Genomic DNA, 16,867 nt, shown 5'->3' on the forward strand with positions numbered 1-16,867 from the left:
ATCAGATGTCAGAGAGCGGAGCGGGGGCGGGGCTTCCGGCGGGGCTGCTGAGGCGGCGGCGCTCGGAGGGAGCGGGAGCGGGGCCGCCATGATCAAGAAGTTCGATAAAAAGGACGAGGAGTCCGGTACGGGGGGGCTGGGGGCGAGGGGAGCGGGACTGGGGCCAGGAGGGAGCTGAGGGGACAGCGAGGGTGGAGGTGAGGGGGGCGCTGAGGTGAACGCGGGGTGGAGGTGAGGGAGCTGAGGGGATGCTGAGGTGAGGGAGAGGCTGAGGGGAATGCTGAGCTGAGGGCAATGCTGAGGTGAAATAGAATTCCCAGAGCAGCCCTGGCTGCCCGTGGATCCCTGGAGGTGTCCCAGGTCAGGCTGGAGCGAGCTGGGATAGTGGAAGGTGTCCATGCTGATGGCAGGAGGGGGAAGTGAAAGATCCTTAAATCTCCTTCCAGCCCATCCCGTGGTTCTGTGATCTCTCGTTTCTCACAGCTCATGGGGTATTTGTGTTTCAGCTGTAAGGACTGACTGACAAAGGATTTCTCCCCTCTGGTGACAAATCCAAAGGAACTGGGCTCTGTTTGCTCTCCCTTTTTGGACAGCTGATTTTTAGAGAGGGATTTATCCCTGCCTCTGCTCAGTGCAGATGTTTCATCCCTCAACAAAAGAGGAGAGGGTTGATTACGCGTATTTATATTTGTATAATAACCCCTATATAGTGCCCTAACCCTGAACGCTGAGCTGATGTATGTAAAGAACAGACACTTCTCTTTTTTAGTAATTTTGCTGCACACAGCAACATCCAAAAGGCTTCAGAGGAGCCTCTCCAGACCTCCTCTGTCTGGGCTGGGTGTGCACATCTGGAATTCACTCCGGGGACTTTAGAAACATCTGGCTCCCTCTCCCCGTGCCCAGCAGCAGCCAGGGGGTAAAATCCTGGTGCCCAGAGCAGCTGGGGCTGCCCTGCATGCCTGGAGTGCCCAAGGCCAGGCTGGACAGAGCTGGGAGCACCCTGGTGTGGGGTTTGGGGGTTTTTCTCTATTTTTGTTAAAATTGGGATTGAAGCGTTAGAGATGGAATTCTGGGTTTAGGTTTAGATGTTTGTTATTTTTAATTCATAACATAACTTGTGAGCTTTGTAGTATTTTAATAAGTTATAAAATGGTTAATTATGTTTTATATAAGGGTTTTTGAGGTTAAACTATTTAATTAAGAAATAATATTTAAATTATTTTTACTTTTAATTTAATAACTAATTATTTGACATGTGTAATGTGGACTTTTTTCTTTAATTACAAAGCATTACCTAAACCTTTGAAGAAGAAGGTAGAGAAGAAGGATTACTTACTGTTCTAAATTTTTTATTTTTGTTTTATATATATTATTATATTTTAAAATTTTAAACTCTAATAAGTTTTTTACTCAGTGATACTTCTAATTAAACTATACACTTGTACTCTGAGTGTTATTGATGAATTTTGGAAATTTTCTCTGTGGTTTTAGGTTAAATGTAGAGCTCTCTTGGGGGTTAGAGTTTGTGAGCCCAGAAAATTTAAAATTCTCAGTATTTAGGACTCCAGCATCCTGGGACAGTGGGAGGTGTCCCTGGGCAGCGCCTTCCAAAGGTCTGGAAGTTCAATCCAGTTTCCTACAACAACTGAGGCTGCCTGGAATTTGCTGTGCTGCTGCTCTAAGCTCCAGCTGGGCTTGAATTGGTTTCATTTTCAATTTCCTTCTGCTTGGGCTGGCAGAACCTGGGAATGAGGAATTCCTGCCTGGGAGGAGAGGAGCAGAAGTGAGGCTGGGGGGGATTTATGTGGCTGCAAAGTGGTTTCAGTTCTGTTTCATGTCCTGGGCAGCAGCTCTGGTGTTGATGCCTTCAGTGCTTTTGGTGCCTGAAGGAATAAAAGGAGGTGGATTGGGAAAGTGGGAAAAGGAAATAGTTTTATGTAAAGTCATTTATGTATTAAAAAGTATTAAATAAAAGGTTTTAAAGGTATTTTATAGCAAACAATTTTCTTCTTCCTCTCCTTTTTTATTTTATTTTTTACCTTTATTCTCTCTGTAACTCTGAATATATCCCTTAAGGAAGTGGATTCAAAGCTGTTGATGGCCAACATCAGTTATTCAAAGAGGGATGTCACTGTTTTCAGATGGTTTGGTAAAATTTTGGGGCTGTTCCTGCTCGTTCAGGCCTGTTGGGGTGTGAGGAATTCATTTCCACAACTGAGAGGTCTCTTTTTCCTCAGGCAGTGGCTCCAATCCTTTCCAGCATCTGGAGAAGAGTGCTGTGCTTCAGGAGGTAGGGACAATCTCAGGATAATGGCTGTAATTCATGATCTTCTCCTTCAGGAAGTGTTGCAGAGCAGTTGTGGGGAAATGGGGGTGGCTAAATTCATAGCATTAATTGAAAACCACACAAAGTGTAAATAAATTAATTTTAGCTGCAGTTAATGAGGGGTTTTTTAGGGTAATCAGGTGACACGTGGCTTCTGCCTTCCATATGGACATGTGGCATCTCAGGGCTCTCCTGAAGAAAAAAATGTTTGATTTTGAGGCATTTTTGCCAGTTCCAGATGGCAAATTGAGTTGTTTGTGCTTTGTTCAGATTGCTGCAAATGAAAAGATGCAAGAACACATTCTGAGACTCATGTTTAATACAAATAAAAATTACAAGCTGCTCTGCTGGAAACAGACTCATTGAATTTTGAACACATTCTCTGAGACTCATATTTAATACAAATAAAAATTACAAACTGCTTGGCTGGAAACAGACTCATAGAATTTTGAACACATTCTCTGAGAGTCGTATTTAATACAAATAAAAATTACAAACTGCTTGGCTGGAAACAGATTCATTGAATTTTGAACACATTCTGAGACTCATGTTTAATACAAATAAAAATTACAAACTGCTTGGCTGGAAACAGATTCATTGAATTTTGAACACATTCTCTGAGACTCGTATTTAATACAAATAAAAATTACAAGCTGCTCTGCTGGAAGCAGACTCATAGAATTTTGAGCACATTCTCTGAGACATATTTAATACAATTAAAAATTACAAGCTGCTCGGCTGGAAACAGACTCATTGAATTTTGATGCTGAAAGAGAAATAATTGTTATGGGGATTTCTTCAGGCAGAATTTCTGTTTCCTTTGCAGGCACGGCTCTTCAATGAGACCCCAATAAACCCACGAAGATGCCTCCACATCCTTACCAAGATCCTGTACCTGCTGAACCAGGTAACTGGTAGGATTTCTCTCCATCCAGATTGAATTTGAGTTTGAATAATTTTTTAGTGGGAAATATTGAATATTTTTAATGGGAAAGAGCTTTTTCAAAGGGAAAACTCCTTGGGAAACTTCCATCCCTGTGGAGGCATTTAGAGTGGAGGGAATTGTGGATTCCCTGGGAAGGATGGGATGGTTTCTTCCAGGAGAAAGTCTCCAAGGAGAGCTTGCTGATGTGTGGGAGGGCATTAGAAAAGGAGCTGGGTAATTCCTGCTTTTCCTCTCTGCTGATTACAGGGTGAACACTTGGGAACCATGGAAGCCACAGAAGCTTTTTTTGCCATGACCAGATTGTTTCAGTCGAACGATGTAAGGAAGGACCTGGTGCTTTGCCCCTGCCTGCTCTGCTGCCAAGCCCTGGGACTGGGGATGTGGGAGGCAGGCACTGCACAGGAGGAGCTCTGAGGGGCTGGATAATAACACGTGGTTCTTCTGTGGGCTGGGTGGGGGTGGAGCTGGGCTCTGAGGTGATTCCTGCTGGAAAAGTGGGGGCAGTGACAAAGCCTCAGTTTACAGAGCACTGGCACTTGGTGGTTGTTGCTTCCCCTTGCAAATCACCATCTGTTTAATTGAAAATAGAACTCTAAAACTGCCTGCAGATCCAAGTTCTGATCCTCAGCCTTGATCTCACTGGGGCAAGGGATGAGAGCACCCTAAACACCACAGAATGGTTTGGGAATTGAGTTTGGGAATTCAGCTTTGGGCTCAGCAGAGTGTGAAGTCCTTCTGTGATCTCTTCTGCACGGTGTAAGAGCTCAGAGCAGTGTGTTTAATCCATTTTAATTCAAAAGGGTTTGCTGCTTAGAGATTTGCCCAAGGAAGGTGGAGCTGTTCAAAGATGTCATAACATTTTTATGAGTGCAGGGTGTTTGAAGTGTGTCTCATATCACATCTAAAAACTAAAGGATTTTTTAAAATATAAAGTTAATTGTTTTCAAAGGCTTAGTGTTAACACTCCACATGTATTTCCTTTTTTTTTTTACAATGACAAAGTTATTTTCAAAGCTTTTAACTGATAATTGTGAGACTTCTGAGTACAGATATGCTGCATCACTTCTTTGATAATTATAATGAATTTTTGTGTTAGTTCTTATCATTTTATAAAATACTGATGTCTTCCTCTTCTGATTCCTTTGATATCAGGGAGTTTGGCTCTTATCCAGGGATCAAATGTAGCTCTACACTTTTTAACTTTGAGTTGAAAACAATGTGTTTTGTTTAAAACTTATTTTTCTTTCAAAAAATAAACTTTTAAAAGTGAACATTTATCTTTTGAAAAGATAAATGTTCATTTATCTTTTAAAACTTACCATTGAGTTCAATCTTTTTCTTCACATTTCCACAGCAAACCCTCAGAAGAATGTGTTACCTCACAATCAAAGAGATGGCCAATATCTCTGAGGATGTCATCATTGTCACCAGCAGGTGGGACAGCCTCCAGAGCCCCAGGGGCTGCAGCTCCCCGGCTTTGCTTGAGGTTTGATGAGGATCCAGCAGTTCAGTGATACAGTCTGTGCCACCCTCTGAAATGTTATTTTGTTCCCCCTCTCTGGGAGAATTCAGTTTATCAAATGCTTGTTACTTTGTTTTCTTGTGGTTTGGGATGTTGGGGTTTTTTTATTCCTCTTTTGTCAGGGCGTAGGCTGTGACTTTGCAGTCAGAGCAGTTAAAGAAAAGCAGAACAAAGCCCAATCCATTCTGAACTGAACTCTAAATTTTTTAAGAGTGAACTCTTAATTTTTTTGACTGCAAAAACAGACATTGCAGCTGTTGCAAGAGCAAAAATTGCATCTGTTGTTGGATTGCTGGGCAGCTTTAGAAATATATAAAAAAAGCCAAACTGAACTTTGTTCGCTGTTTCTAAATCAGAATTCCATGTGGAACAAGCAGCAGCACAAGAAGGAGAATGAGCTAAACAATTCCAGGGACTGTGCATTCCTAGCTCAGGTTTTGATTGATAAATCTCAAGTGGAGCTGATAATGAGGAGGCTGTTCCTCAGCAGGGCTAGAGCAGCTCGGTGAGGTGGGTGTCACACAAGCCCTGAGAAGGGGGTGTTCAGGAAATGCTGACAGGATGTTTTGGTGCTTCCAGTCTGACCAAAGACATGACGGGGAAGGAGGATGTCTATCGAGGCCCGGCCATCCGAGCTCTGTGCAGGATCACTGATGTGAGTACAGCCTGGGGCACTGGGGGGAGCTGAGTGCCTTTGGAACCCCTAAACTGCCCTCTTGCACGGTGCATTTTACAGCACTGCTGGGACTGCTGCTCTGTGGAGGGCTGCTCGGTGCCCTGGGCAATTTCCAGCAGCTCTGGGACACTGGAGCACTGGGAATGTGCAGCTGGAAGCTTTGGGAGCTCCAGTTTCCATCTGGGTCTGCTTTGCTTGATGCCCTCTGCAGTTTCCATCCAGGAGAAATGTGGGGCTGGAGCACTGGGAATGTGCAACTGGAAGGTTTGGGAGCTCCAGTTTTTTCTGAAGTTGCTTTGCTTGATGCCCTGTGCACTGGCAGGAGCTCTGTGGAGCTGCAGCGCTGGGGATGTGCTGCTGGAAGATTTGGGAGCTCCATTTTCTGTGGAGGATTGCTCTGCTTGATGTCCTGTGCCATTTCCAGGAGCTCTGCAGTTGGCAGGAACACTGGGAATTTTTGCACTGGAAGATTTCTCCAGTTTCTGTCTGAGATTGCTGCACTCAATGCCCTGTGCCATTTCCAGGAGCTCTGGGGTTGGAGCACTGGGAATGTGCGGCTGGAAGGTTTGGGAGCTCCAGTTTTTATCTGGGATTGCTTTGCTCCAATGCCCTGTGCAATTTCCAAAAGAAATGTGGGGCTGGAGCACTAGAAGGTGCAGCTGGAAGGTTTGGAAGCTCCAGTTTCTGATCTGAGATTGCTGCACTCAATTCTCTGTACAATTTCCAGGAAAAAAAGTGGGGCTAGAGCACTGGGAATGTGCCACTGGAAGATTTGAAAGCTCCAGTTTCTGATCTGGGATTGCTCTGATCCATGCCCTGTGCAATTTCCAGGAGCTCCGTGGGGCTGCAGCACTGGGAATTTGCAGCTGCAATGTTTAGAAGCTCCACTTTTGTCTGGGATTGCTCTGATCCATGCCCTGTGCAATTTCCAGGAGCTCTGTGGGGCTGCAGCACTGGGAGGTGCAGCTGCAATGTTTAGAAGCTCCAGTTTCTGATCTGGGATTGCTCTGATCCATGCCCTGTGCAATTTCCAGGAGCTCTGTGGGGCTGCAGCACTGGGAATATGCAGCTGCAATGTTTAGGAGCTCCAGTTTTGTCTGGGATTGCTCTGATCCATGCCCTGTGCAATTTCCAGGAGCTCTGTGGGGCTGCAGCACTGGGAATTTGCAGCTGCAATGTTTAGAAGCTCCAGTTTCTGATCTGGGATTGCTCAGATCCATGCCCTGTGCAATTTCCAGGAGCTCTGTGGAGCTGCAGCACTGGGGAGGTGCAGCTGGAAGATTTAGAAGCTCCAGTTTTGTCTGGGATTGCTCTGCTCCAATGCCCTGTTCAATTTCCAGGAGCTCTGTGGGGCTGCAGCACTGGAAGGTGCAGCTGGAAGATTTGAAAGCTCCAGTTTCTGATCTGGGATTGCTCTGATCCATGCCCTGTGCAATTTCCAGGAGCTCTGTGGGGTTGCAGCACTGGGGAGGTGCAGCTGGAAGGTTTAGAAGCTCCAGTTTCTGATCTGGGGTTGCTCTGCTGGTGACTTTGTCACTGACCCTTCAGGACCAAGCAGCTCAAAGCCAAGTCTACCTTGCAGAATTAACTCAAGATTTTTGCTGAGGTCCTTTGAATGTGGATTTTTGCTTTCTGTTGCTTTTATCCTCTCTCTCCAAAGCATCCCCACTTCCCTTTGCCCTGTCTTCCCCTTGCCAGGGTACAATGCTCCAAGCCATTGAGAGGTACATGAAGCAGGCCATTGTGGACAAAGTCCCTGGCGTGTCCAGCTCTGCACTGGTGTCTTCCTTGGTAAGCAAAGCAGATTTTTGTAAATCTGGTGTTTTGTCAGGCTGGGAAGGTGACCCTGCTGTGTCTGTTTTGGTTTTTTCTCTGAGATGTCTCCTCCTCTCACTGGAAAATAAGAAAGAACAGAGTTGCCTTTCTCTCCTCCAATTCCTTTCTTAGATTTGAGTACATCAGTCATAAAGATTTCTAGTGCAGCCTGGTGCAAAATGCTCAGATTTCTGCAGTCAGTGTAAAACATGAATTTATCTGGGGAGGGGCCATGAAATCACCTGCTGAAACTGCAGTTCAGGATTATTTCTGCTAATAGATACCAGGAGGGCAAGATGAAGGAATCCACTCTGATTTCCTGTCCCTTTTTGAGGAGAAAAGGCTGGGAAAGATCTCATGAGTGACTATTTTTATTCATGGAAGTGGAGCATGGTGATTTGAGACTGAGGTGGAGGGAAATCCACAGTTCACAGGGCTGTAGGGTAAAGAGTGGCTGGGAAACTGCTGTGAGCTTGTCTCCAACCTCAATTCTTTTGCAGCACATGATGAAGATCAGCTATGATGTGGTCAAAAGGTGGATCAATGAAGCTCAGGAAGCAGCTTCCAGTGACAACATCATGGTACAGGTGAGTCTGAGAGTGGCTGTCCCTAAAAATACTGGGGGGGCTTAGTGTCATTCTGAGAGTTCTGAAGAAAACTTCAGGAAAAAAATCTTCTTTTTCTTTAGTCTTTTAAAAGCAAGGATTGGGATTTTTAGAAAAAACTTGACAGTTTCAAAAAATTAATGACTTTTTCCATGATGCCAGCATGAGATTGTTAATTAAGAGCTGGCTCTGGAGTTCTCTTCCCTTTTTCCTCCTAAATTTCTGGGAGCTGGAATGCTGCTGCCTGTCCCACAGTGGTTCTTGGAGAAGGGATTTGAATCTGAGTGCTCAAAAAGTGGGAAATTATCTCACTGCTTCCCAATGTGCATCTCTTGGCCTTCAGAAAATTTGCCAGATGCAAAAGATGAACCCAAATATCAGCAAGATCTCCTCAAGAGTAAAGTTTTTGCACAGATATTCCTGGCATTTGTGGATATGGAATTGTTCTGGCTGTTGCAGACTCATGATCAGAAAAAATTCTGTAAAATCAGCTTTGTTCTTGCCCACTTAGCAGCTTCATTAAGCCTTGCAGTAAATCAGTTTTATGGAAGGAAAAAAAAACCCATAATAACTTGGCAAGCAACTAGAAGTGTCCCTTTGTGCTTCCATCAAAAAGACCACAAGGATTTTTGTGAGGTCAGCTGTCTTCTCAAGGCCTTGGGATATCCTGGATGTGAGTTCATTAAAAATGCAGGAATTACTGTGCAAAGGCAAAACCTTTGAAGTTATGAGATTTAATGGGGGGAAGAAAGGAAATCAATTAACTTTGTGGCTCTTTGGATCTTCAGGAATAGTTGAGAGTGGACAGAAAGGGCAAGGAAACGTTGCAGATCTTTGCAACTTGTCAGGAATCTCAGCTCAGCTGAGGTTAGAAGGTATTTCTGCCAGGAAAGGGCAATAATTACCCCTCTTTTGGTGTTCTGATGTGGATTTTCCAGCTGTACTCAGTGCCTGCCCCTCTGTTTCCCATCCCATAGTATCATGCTTTGGGGCTGCTCTATCACCTTAGGAAAAACGACCGCCTGGCTGTGTCCAAGATGCTGAATAAATTCACCAAATCTGGCCTGAAATCCCAGTTTGCCTACTGCATGCTGATCAGGATTGCCAGCAAACTCCTCAAGGAGTCTGAAGAGGGGTAAGTAAGAGGCAGGATTGAAATCACAGCAATTAATTAAGGTTTGGAAACAGCTGTGGGTTTTCTCTGTGGAAATCTCCACAGAGACTGAACTGCAGAGCTGGGATAATGCAGGGACTTAATCTTAAAGGGATTTTTGCAGCCTAAGAGATCCTGGGACTGTTGTATTTGTAGCCATCAAGGCTTGGACTCCATCTTAAAGGGATTTTTCCGACCTAAAATCCTGGGATTCTTCTTTTGTAACCATTAAAGTTTTGGACTCCATCTTAAATAGGTTTTTCCAACCTAAAAGATCCTGGGATTGTTGTGTTTGTGGCTTGAAAGTCTTGGACTCAATTTTAAGGGCTTTTTCCAGCCTGAAATCCTGGGATTCTTCTTTTGTAGCCATGAAAAGTCTTGGACTTAAAGGGGTTTTTACAGCCTAAAAGATCCTGGGATTGTTGTGTTTGTAGCTATGAAAGTCTTGGATTCAAAGGGGTTTTTGCAGCCTAAAAGATCTTGGGATTGTTGTATTTGTAGCCACCAAGGCTTGGACACCATCTTAAAGGGATTTTTCCGACCTAAAATCCTGGGATTCTTCTTTTGTAACCATTAAAGTTTTGGACTCCATCTTAAATAGGTTTTTCCAACCTAAAAGATCCTGGGATTGTTGTGTTTGTGGCCATGAAAGTCTTGGGCTCAATTTTAAGGGCTTTTTCCAGCCTGAAATCCTGGGATTCTTCTTTTGTAGCCATGAAAAGTCTTGGACTTAAAGGGGTTTTTGCAGCCTAAAAGATCCTGGGATTGTTGTGTTTGTAGCTATGAAAGTCTTGGATTCAAAGGGTTTTTCCAGCATAAAAGATCCTGGGATTGTTGTATTTGTAGCCATCAAGGCTTGGACTCCATCTTAAAGGGATTTTTCCGACCTAAAATCCTGGGATTCTTCTTTTGTAACCATTAAAGTTTTGGACTCCATCTTAAATAGGTTTTTCCAACCTAAAAGATGCTGAAATTGTTGTGTTTGTGGCCATGAAAGTCTTGGCCTCAGTTTTAAAGGGATTTTTCCAGCCTGAAGTCCTGGGGTTGTTGTGTTTGTAGGCACGAAAGTCCCCTGTTTGACTTCATCGAGAGCTGCCTGAGGAACAAGCACGAGATGGTGATTTATGAGGCTGCCTCTGCCATCATCAACCTGCCAAACTGCACTGCCAGGGAGCTGGCACCTGCTGTGTCAGGTTGGTCACTGCCCTTTGTACCCCTGAAACAGCTGAAAGAAAGCAATCTAGAGAAAATCCAGCAGAATTGCAGTTCCCAAACCCTGATTTTCTGGTAACTTGGGGTTAAAAGTCCTTTAATCCCGAGTTAAAGGGCTTCTGGATGAGTTCCCTTTTCCATCCAGAGGTTTAGATAAATGGTATTAGAGGTGGCACGGGGTGGTGCTTGTCTTGATCCAGCTGCAGAAATTTGGGATGGGAGGGAATCATGGAATGGTTGGGGTTGGAAGGGACCTTAAAGATCACCCAGTGCCACAGCAGGGACACTTTCCCCTGTCCCAGTGTGCTCCAAGCCCTGTCCAGCCTAGCCTTGGACCTTGCTAGGGATGGGACAGGCACAGATTCTCTGGGAAAGCTCTCCTCCAGCTGGAATATGGAACTGGAATGTGGAGACAGCCGAGCCACCCCCTGTTACTGGCAGTGGGATAAAACCCGGAGTTTCTTTCTAACCTGTGTGCTAAATTATGCATGGAGCTGCAGGAACATTTAGCAGTGTGTAGTTGGAGATATATTAGACTTTCTACTCCATTTCCTTTCTCTGAAAGAGGCCATATCTTTGGTTTTGGTTGGGTTTTTTTATTTTTTCTTTCCCAGTGTTGCAGCTTTTCTGCAGTTCTCCCAAACCCGTCCTGCGCTACGCAGCTGTGCGGACCCTCAATAAAGTGAGTGCTTCAAAACCTCCACACCAGCTTCATTCTCTGAGATCAGAGCCAGCCAGCAGTGCCTAATGATGTGTGTGTTACCTCAAGCACAGCAGCTGCCCTTGGGATGACTTTATTTGGAATTATTCCATGCCAGCTCTCCTGGTGGCACAGAAATCTTCCCTGCATTCAGGCTGTGCTTGCTCATTTTGGGACCACAGGGATAGAACAAGCTGTAGTTTGATAATCTGTGAGCTTTCAGCTGCAATCCTGGGTATTTAGTGTTATGAAATCCACTTAAAGATTCTGATATCAGAGCTGCACAACACAACAGCAAAAATTTGAGATTCAAACCCACGAGCTGTAGCTTAAAATCCATTTAAAACACTGCAGCCAAACCCCCTGAGCTCTGCTTGCATCCAATGCTTTGAACTGCAGCATGCTCCACCTCCCACATAACTGTGGCATTGCATTCCTTGCAGGTGGCCATGAAACATCCATCTGCAGTCACTGCCTGCAACCTGGACCTGGAGAACCTGATCACAGACTCCAACAGGAGCATCGCCACGCTGGCCATCACCACGCTGCTCAAGACTGGCAGCGAGAGCAGCGTGGACAGGCTCATGAAACAGATCTCCTCCTTCGTGTCAGAAATCTCAGATGAGTTTAAGGTGTGGCATTGGAGGCCTCTGCTCTTTCCAGCTGCAGGTTTTTCTCCCATTCTTGTTTTGGTTTTTTTTTTCTTTAATGAAGCTTTTCCTGTTTGTCAATGCTTCGGTGGTTTAGTCTGGCAGGGCAAAATTCTGAATTTCCTTTCCAGCTTAATTATCCTTGTATGCCTTCCTCCCACCACTCCAAGGAAGGAAAATATCATTTGGTGGATTCCTGGCAATCTTGTAGTTCCTTCTGGTTGTTTTAGAGAGGAGGAAAGATTTTAAGTGAGTTTATATCACATCAGTCTTGATGCATAGTTAGGAAACTGTGTTCATTATGAATTTCTACCTAACCTGTAAGATCTGTAGTGACTAAACTGTAAGAAATTGGTGCACAGTTTGGAAGCTGTGTTAATTATGAATTTCTACCTAATTTGTAAGTTTTATAGTGACTAAGCTGGTAAGAAATTGGTTTGGGATGGTTCAGTTGTACCTGTTACATCATGAGGAGCACAGCTCTGCAAAATCAGTCTGCTTCAAGTGGTCTTTAGTCCTTGTTTTTATGAGAAAAAGAAGTATCAGACAAGTTTGAAATTGCAGAGTTTTAATGCCAGAACATGACAAATTAAAATTGGATAAGGAAGGAAGGAAGGACTTTGAGTGGACACATTCCATCCTAAATCCCAGTCTTTTTAGCAGAGCCAGGCCTTGCACACCCTGGCACAAACCCTGAGAATCCACCACCTGATTTTTATCCTTGTGCATGGATTTAATCACTCAAGGTGACAGCCTGAGCTGTGTGTTTCCCAGGGGAATGAGCCCGTGACCCAGATCCTTCTGTGTCCCTGCAGGTGGTGGTCGTGCAGGCCATCAGTGCCCTGTGCCAGAAGTACCCTCGGAAGCACAGCGTGATGATGACCTTCCTCTCCAACATGCTCAGGGATGATGTACGTGGGGCTCTTGCTCTGGGCAGGGGTTTTGGCAGGATTTTGGTAGGTTTGGACCTGCTTGGTGATGAGAAGGGTCTCTTCTGTCAGTGGGTGCACAGGGAGGTGGGGCTGAGTGATTGCAGCTCCTGGTGGGTCAGACCTGTGGGAAATGCTTGGGAGTTGGTGATGCCTTGGAGTGGCTCCCTGGAGCAGAGGCTAGACAGGATTAAGAGAGTAAAGTGGGTGTTTATTAAAGGTCTTTAATGGGTACACCTGATGCCTTGAGAGGCTCCCTAGAGCAGAGGCTAGACAGAGTTAAAGGAATAAAATAGGGATTTATTAAAGGCCTTCAGTAGGTACAGAGGCTGCCTGGAACAGAGGCTGGGCAGTGCCAAAGTGATAAAGCAGGGGTTTATCAAAGGCCTTCACAGGACACACCTTGGGCAGGGCAAGAGCCCAGCCAGGGCTACACCCAAGATGGACTCTGAGCCATGAGTTTTCTCACTTTTATAAGTTCTGGTCCATTTCCATACTGGGGTCAATTGTCCAATTCCAGCTGCAGGTTCTGCTGTCCCATCCTCCCAGACTGCTCTCCTCAAGTCCCTGCTGTTTGCACTTTTTGGGCCTGAAGCTGCCCAGAACCCGAGGGGCTGGACAAGGATTGCTCTGTGTGACTGAGCTGTGAGGAGAATTTACTGACACTTGATAGGAGGTTCAGAGTCACACACTCATGCAGTGCAGAACCTGGAAAATAGGAAATATAAAACTTGAGGCATCACATCTGGGGCAGTCAGAAGCCTCCGAGGGGTTACACCCAGGATGGATGATGGTCACAAGTTTTTCAGACAATTATAAGTTTGGTCCATTTACATATGGGGATTAATCCTCCAATTACAGCTTCAGGTAATGAAGTCATGTACCCCCAGTTTGCTCTCCCCCAAAATCACTTTTATTTATACTTTCCAGGGCCTGAGGCTGTAGGGTGTCCCTGAGTTTCAGGCCTAGAGGGATTGTTTTGTCTGACCAAAATGTGAGGACAGTAACTAACACTCTGTATGGAGTTTGGAGTTATACCCTAAAGCAGTACAGGATTTGAAAGACATAAAAGCTAAAATCCTAATGCTGAGGGTGCTCACAGGGCTGGGAATGTCCCGTGAGGTCATCCAGTCCATTTTTTCCCCCAGTTTGTACAAACAATTGTTTTCTCCATGGGAAGCAGTCAGTGAAGCATGAAGGAGCTGAGCATTGCTCCAATCCAGGCCTCACTGTCCCTGATTTCCCTTTGCCAGGGTGGCTTTGAGTACAAGAGAGCCATTGTGGATTGCATCATCAGCATCATCGAGGAGAACCCCGAGAGCAAGGAGGCAGGCCTGGCTCACCTGTGCGAGTTCATCGAGGACTGCGAGCACACCGTGCTGGCCACCAAGATCCTGCACCTGCTGGGCAAGGAGGGCCCCAGGACCCCCTCCCCCTCCAAGTACATCCGCTTCATCTTCAACAGGGTGGTGCTGGAGAACGAGGCTGTCAGGGCTGGTGAGTGCAGCTCCAGGCCTGCACTTCTGCCTCCTTGCCTTTCCTCAACCTGGAAATGAAATTCCAGATAATTCTAGTAAGGTGTCCTGCTTTAGGGTAAATTGGGAGAAAACCTTCGAAAGGTTTTTTTTAGAAACCTTTAGAAAGCAGATTCAAGCAGCCCCACACTGTGCTGGCCAGCAAAATCCTGGACCTGCTGGGTAAGGAGGCCCCCAGGGTGGTGCTTGAGAAGGAGACTGTGAGGGCTGGTGAGTGCAGCTCCAGGCCTGCACTTCTGCCTCCTTGCCTTTCCTCAACCTGGAAATGAAATTCCAGATAATTGTAGTAAGGAGGTGTCCTGCTTTAGGGTAAATTGGGAGAAAACCTTCTAAAGGGTTTCTTTAGAAAGCAGATTCAAGCAGCCCCACACTGTGCTGGCCAGCAAAATCCTGGACCTGCTGGCCAAGGAGGACCCCAGAGTGGTGCTTGAGAAGGAGACTGTCAGGGCTGGTGAGTGCAGCTCCAGACCTGCACTTCTGCCTCCTTGCCTTTCCTCAACCTGGAAATGAAATTCCAGATAATTGTAGTAAGGAGGTGTCCTGCTTTAGGGTAAATCTGGGAGAAAACCTCCAAAGGGGTTTCTCAAAAACCCCTTTGAGAGAGGAGAATGAGGCTGTGAGGGCTGGTGAGTGCAGCTCCAGGCCTGCACTTCTGCCTCCTTGCCTTTCCTCAACCTGGAAATGAAATGCCAGATAATTGTAGTAAGGAGGTGTCCTGCTTTAGGGTAAATCTGGGAGAAAACCTTCTAAAGGGTTTCTTTAGAAAGCAGATTCAAGCAGCCCCACACTGCTGGCCACCAAGATCCTGCCCCTGCTGGGTTAGGAGGGCCTCAGGGTGGTGCTGGAGAACGAGGCTGTGAGGGCTGTGAGAATTCCAGGCCTGCACTTCTGCCTCCTTGCCTTTTCCTCAACCTGGAAATGAAATTTGAGATAATTTTAGAAAGGTGTCCTGGTTTAGGACAAATTTGGGAGAAAACCTCCAAAGGGGTTTCTCAAAAACCCCTTTGAGAGAGGGAAACAAGGCTGTGAGGGCTGGTGAGTGCAGCTCCAGGCCTGCAGTTCTGCCTCCTTGCCTTTTTGATGGAATCCCACATGCCAAGAACTCTCAGAACTTTGGGGCTGTAAGCCAAAGCTTAGAATTAAACTCAAGACTTGATCTGAGACCTTAGAAAAAACTTGCAAACTTAAGTGCTAAAAGTGAGAATATGGATTTATAGTTTAGAGCAGAGACAAGTTAAACTAAGTAAAGTTTAGAGTTTTAAAGGTTACGATATAGAAAAAATAAAAGTAGTTACAGAGATAAAGAGTTTAGAATGCAGTACTGTAAGTTTGTGTCATAACATAATTAACTAAAAATAGTTACACTAGAACATAAATCCATAAAACAAAATATTTAAAGATTAAGTCAAAAACATAAATATCCTTATTAACAGTGTTTTATTAGTCAGTAGATCCTTAAAAAGTCTTATAACTAAGAATCTTGTAGCCTTCTAAACCATACTATAACAATATAAACCAAATTCATCCTTCCTACCTATGTAAAAAATAAACCACATCATCAAAAACAATTCAAAAATCCCATCTCAAATTCCTTCCAAAATAAATCATCACACCTTTTTCTCAACCTGGCAATGAAATTTGAGATAATTGTAGTAAGGAGTGTCCTAGTTTAGGACAAATTTGGGAGAAAACCTCCAAAGGGGTTTCTCTAGAAAGCAGATTGAGGCAGCCTCTCCCCCAGCTGGTTCTCAGAGCTGTTAAGTTGATCTTGATCACAGAACTGTTTCCATGTGGAAATACAGGAATAGTTGAGCCTTTCCATGTCACTGAAGGGTTGCTGGTGTGGAAGTGAAGAGCTGTGTCAGTGGAAAGTTCAGGGCTGTGAGGATGTGTTTGTGCAGAACTTGGGCTGCTCTGACACCTCCCTGCTCTCTCTGCAGCTGCTGTCAGTGCTTTGGCCAAGTTTGGGGCACAGAATGAGAATCTGCTTCCCAGCATCCTGGTGCTGCTGCAGAGGTGAGTGGGGCAGGCTGGGCCTGGGGGGACACTCTGGTGGCTGCAAACAAGGTCCCAGCAGCTGGGGCTGGCACTGGGGCTGGCAATCCCAGCTGGGAGTGGGAAAATGCTTCTGCCACCTTTCCTGTGTGGCTGGAGGGAGCAGAGCACTGCTGGAGGGGAGGATCACAGGGAAGTGAAGGATGGGATTAGTCATGGAGACATGTGGTGGTAATTTGGCCTGAGGACATTGCTCAGGGGGTAATAAATCAGAGTCATTGATTGCTTTGGGTTGGAAGAGCTTGAAACTCATCCTGTGCCAGGGCCATGGCAGGGCTCCTTCCACTGTGCCAGGGTGCTCCACGCCCCATCCAGCCTGGCCTTGGATCTTCCAGGGATCCAGGAGCAGCCACAGCTGCCAAGGCCTCCCCATCCTCACAGACAGGAATTTCTTCCTCACATCCAACCTAAATCTCTCTTAGTTTGAAGTTGTTCCCCCTTGTCCTATCAATATCTGCCCAAATAAAAAGTCACCTTCCCCCAACAGAGCTTTTCTATGTGTGAACATTTTAACAGCCCTTGAAGCAAGAAAATTCCTGTCCAGGTTACTCAGGAGTAACATTTGTGTTTCCAGAGTTGGGTGTTCCCATGTCACACGTTCGTGTTTCTTCTTAAGACATGTAGTGTTAATGATTTAATTGAAATTACACCAGCTCCTGTGTTGTACAAACAGGTTTTTGCACACTTTGAAAACCCCACAAGGGAGCTGTGGCTCTCACTGCAGTATCAGAGGCAGCTTT

The 16,867-nt window shown here is 45.4% G+C and overlaps 1 protein-coding gene across 1 annotated transcript in view; it reads left to right on the forward strand.

The window, feature by feature from the left end:
• Window positions 1-16,867, forward strand: part of COPG2 (COPI coat complex subunit gamma 2) — a 23,801-nt gene continuing 6,934 nt past the window's right edge. The window contains exons 1-15 of the mRNA XM_059847611.1: window positions 1-125; window positions 2,241-2,293; window positions 3,156-3,236; window positions 3,522-3,593; window positions 4,630-4,709; window positions 5,377-5,452; window positions 7,172-7,264; window positions 7,789-7,875; window positions 8,871-9,028; window positions 10,106-10,239; window positions 10,873-10,940; window positions 11,402-11,590; window positions 12,424-12,519; window positions 13,791-14,034; window positions 16,013-16,088. Coding sequence (XP_059703594.1) covers window positions 89-125; window positions 2,241-2,293; window positions 3,156-3,236; window positions 3,522-3,593; window positions 4,630-4,709; window positions 5,377-5,452; window positions 7,172-7,264; window positions 7,789-7,875; window positions 8,871-9,028; window positions 10,106-10,239; window positions 10,873-10,940; window positions 11,402-11,590; window positions 12,424-12,519; window positions 13,791-14,034; window positions 16,013-16,088 — 1,544 coding nt within the window. The 5' untranslated portion in view covers window positions 1-88. The remainder of the gene's footprint in view (window positions 126-2,240; window positions 2,294-3,155; window positions 3,237-3,521; window positions 3,594-4,629; window positions 4,710-5,376; window positions 5,453-7,171; window positions 7,265-7,788; window positions 7,876-8,870; window positions 9,029-10,105; window positions 10,240-10,872; window positions 10,941-11,401; window positions 11,591-12,423; window positions 12,520-13,790; window positions 14,035-16,012; window positions 16,089-16,867) is intronic.

The sequence above is a fragment of the Haemorhous mexicanus genome, chromosome 5 (assembly GCF_027477595.1).
Source record: "Haemorhous mexicanus isolate bHaeMex1 chromosome 5, bHaeMex1.pri, whole genome shotgun sequence".
Classification (NCBI taxonomy): Eukaryota; Metazoa; Chordata; class Aves; order Passeriformes; family Fringillidae; genus Haemorhous; species Haemorhous mexicanus.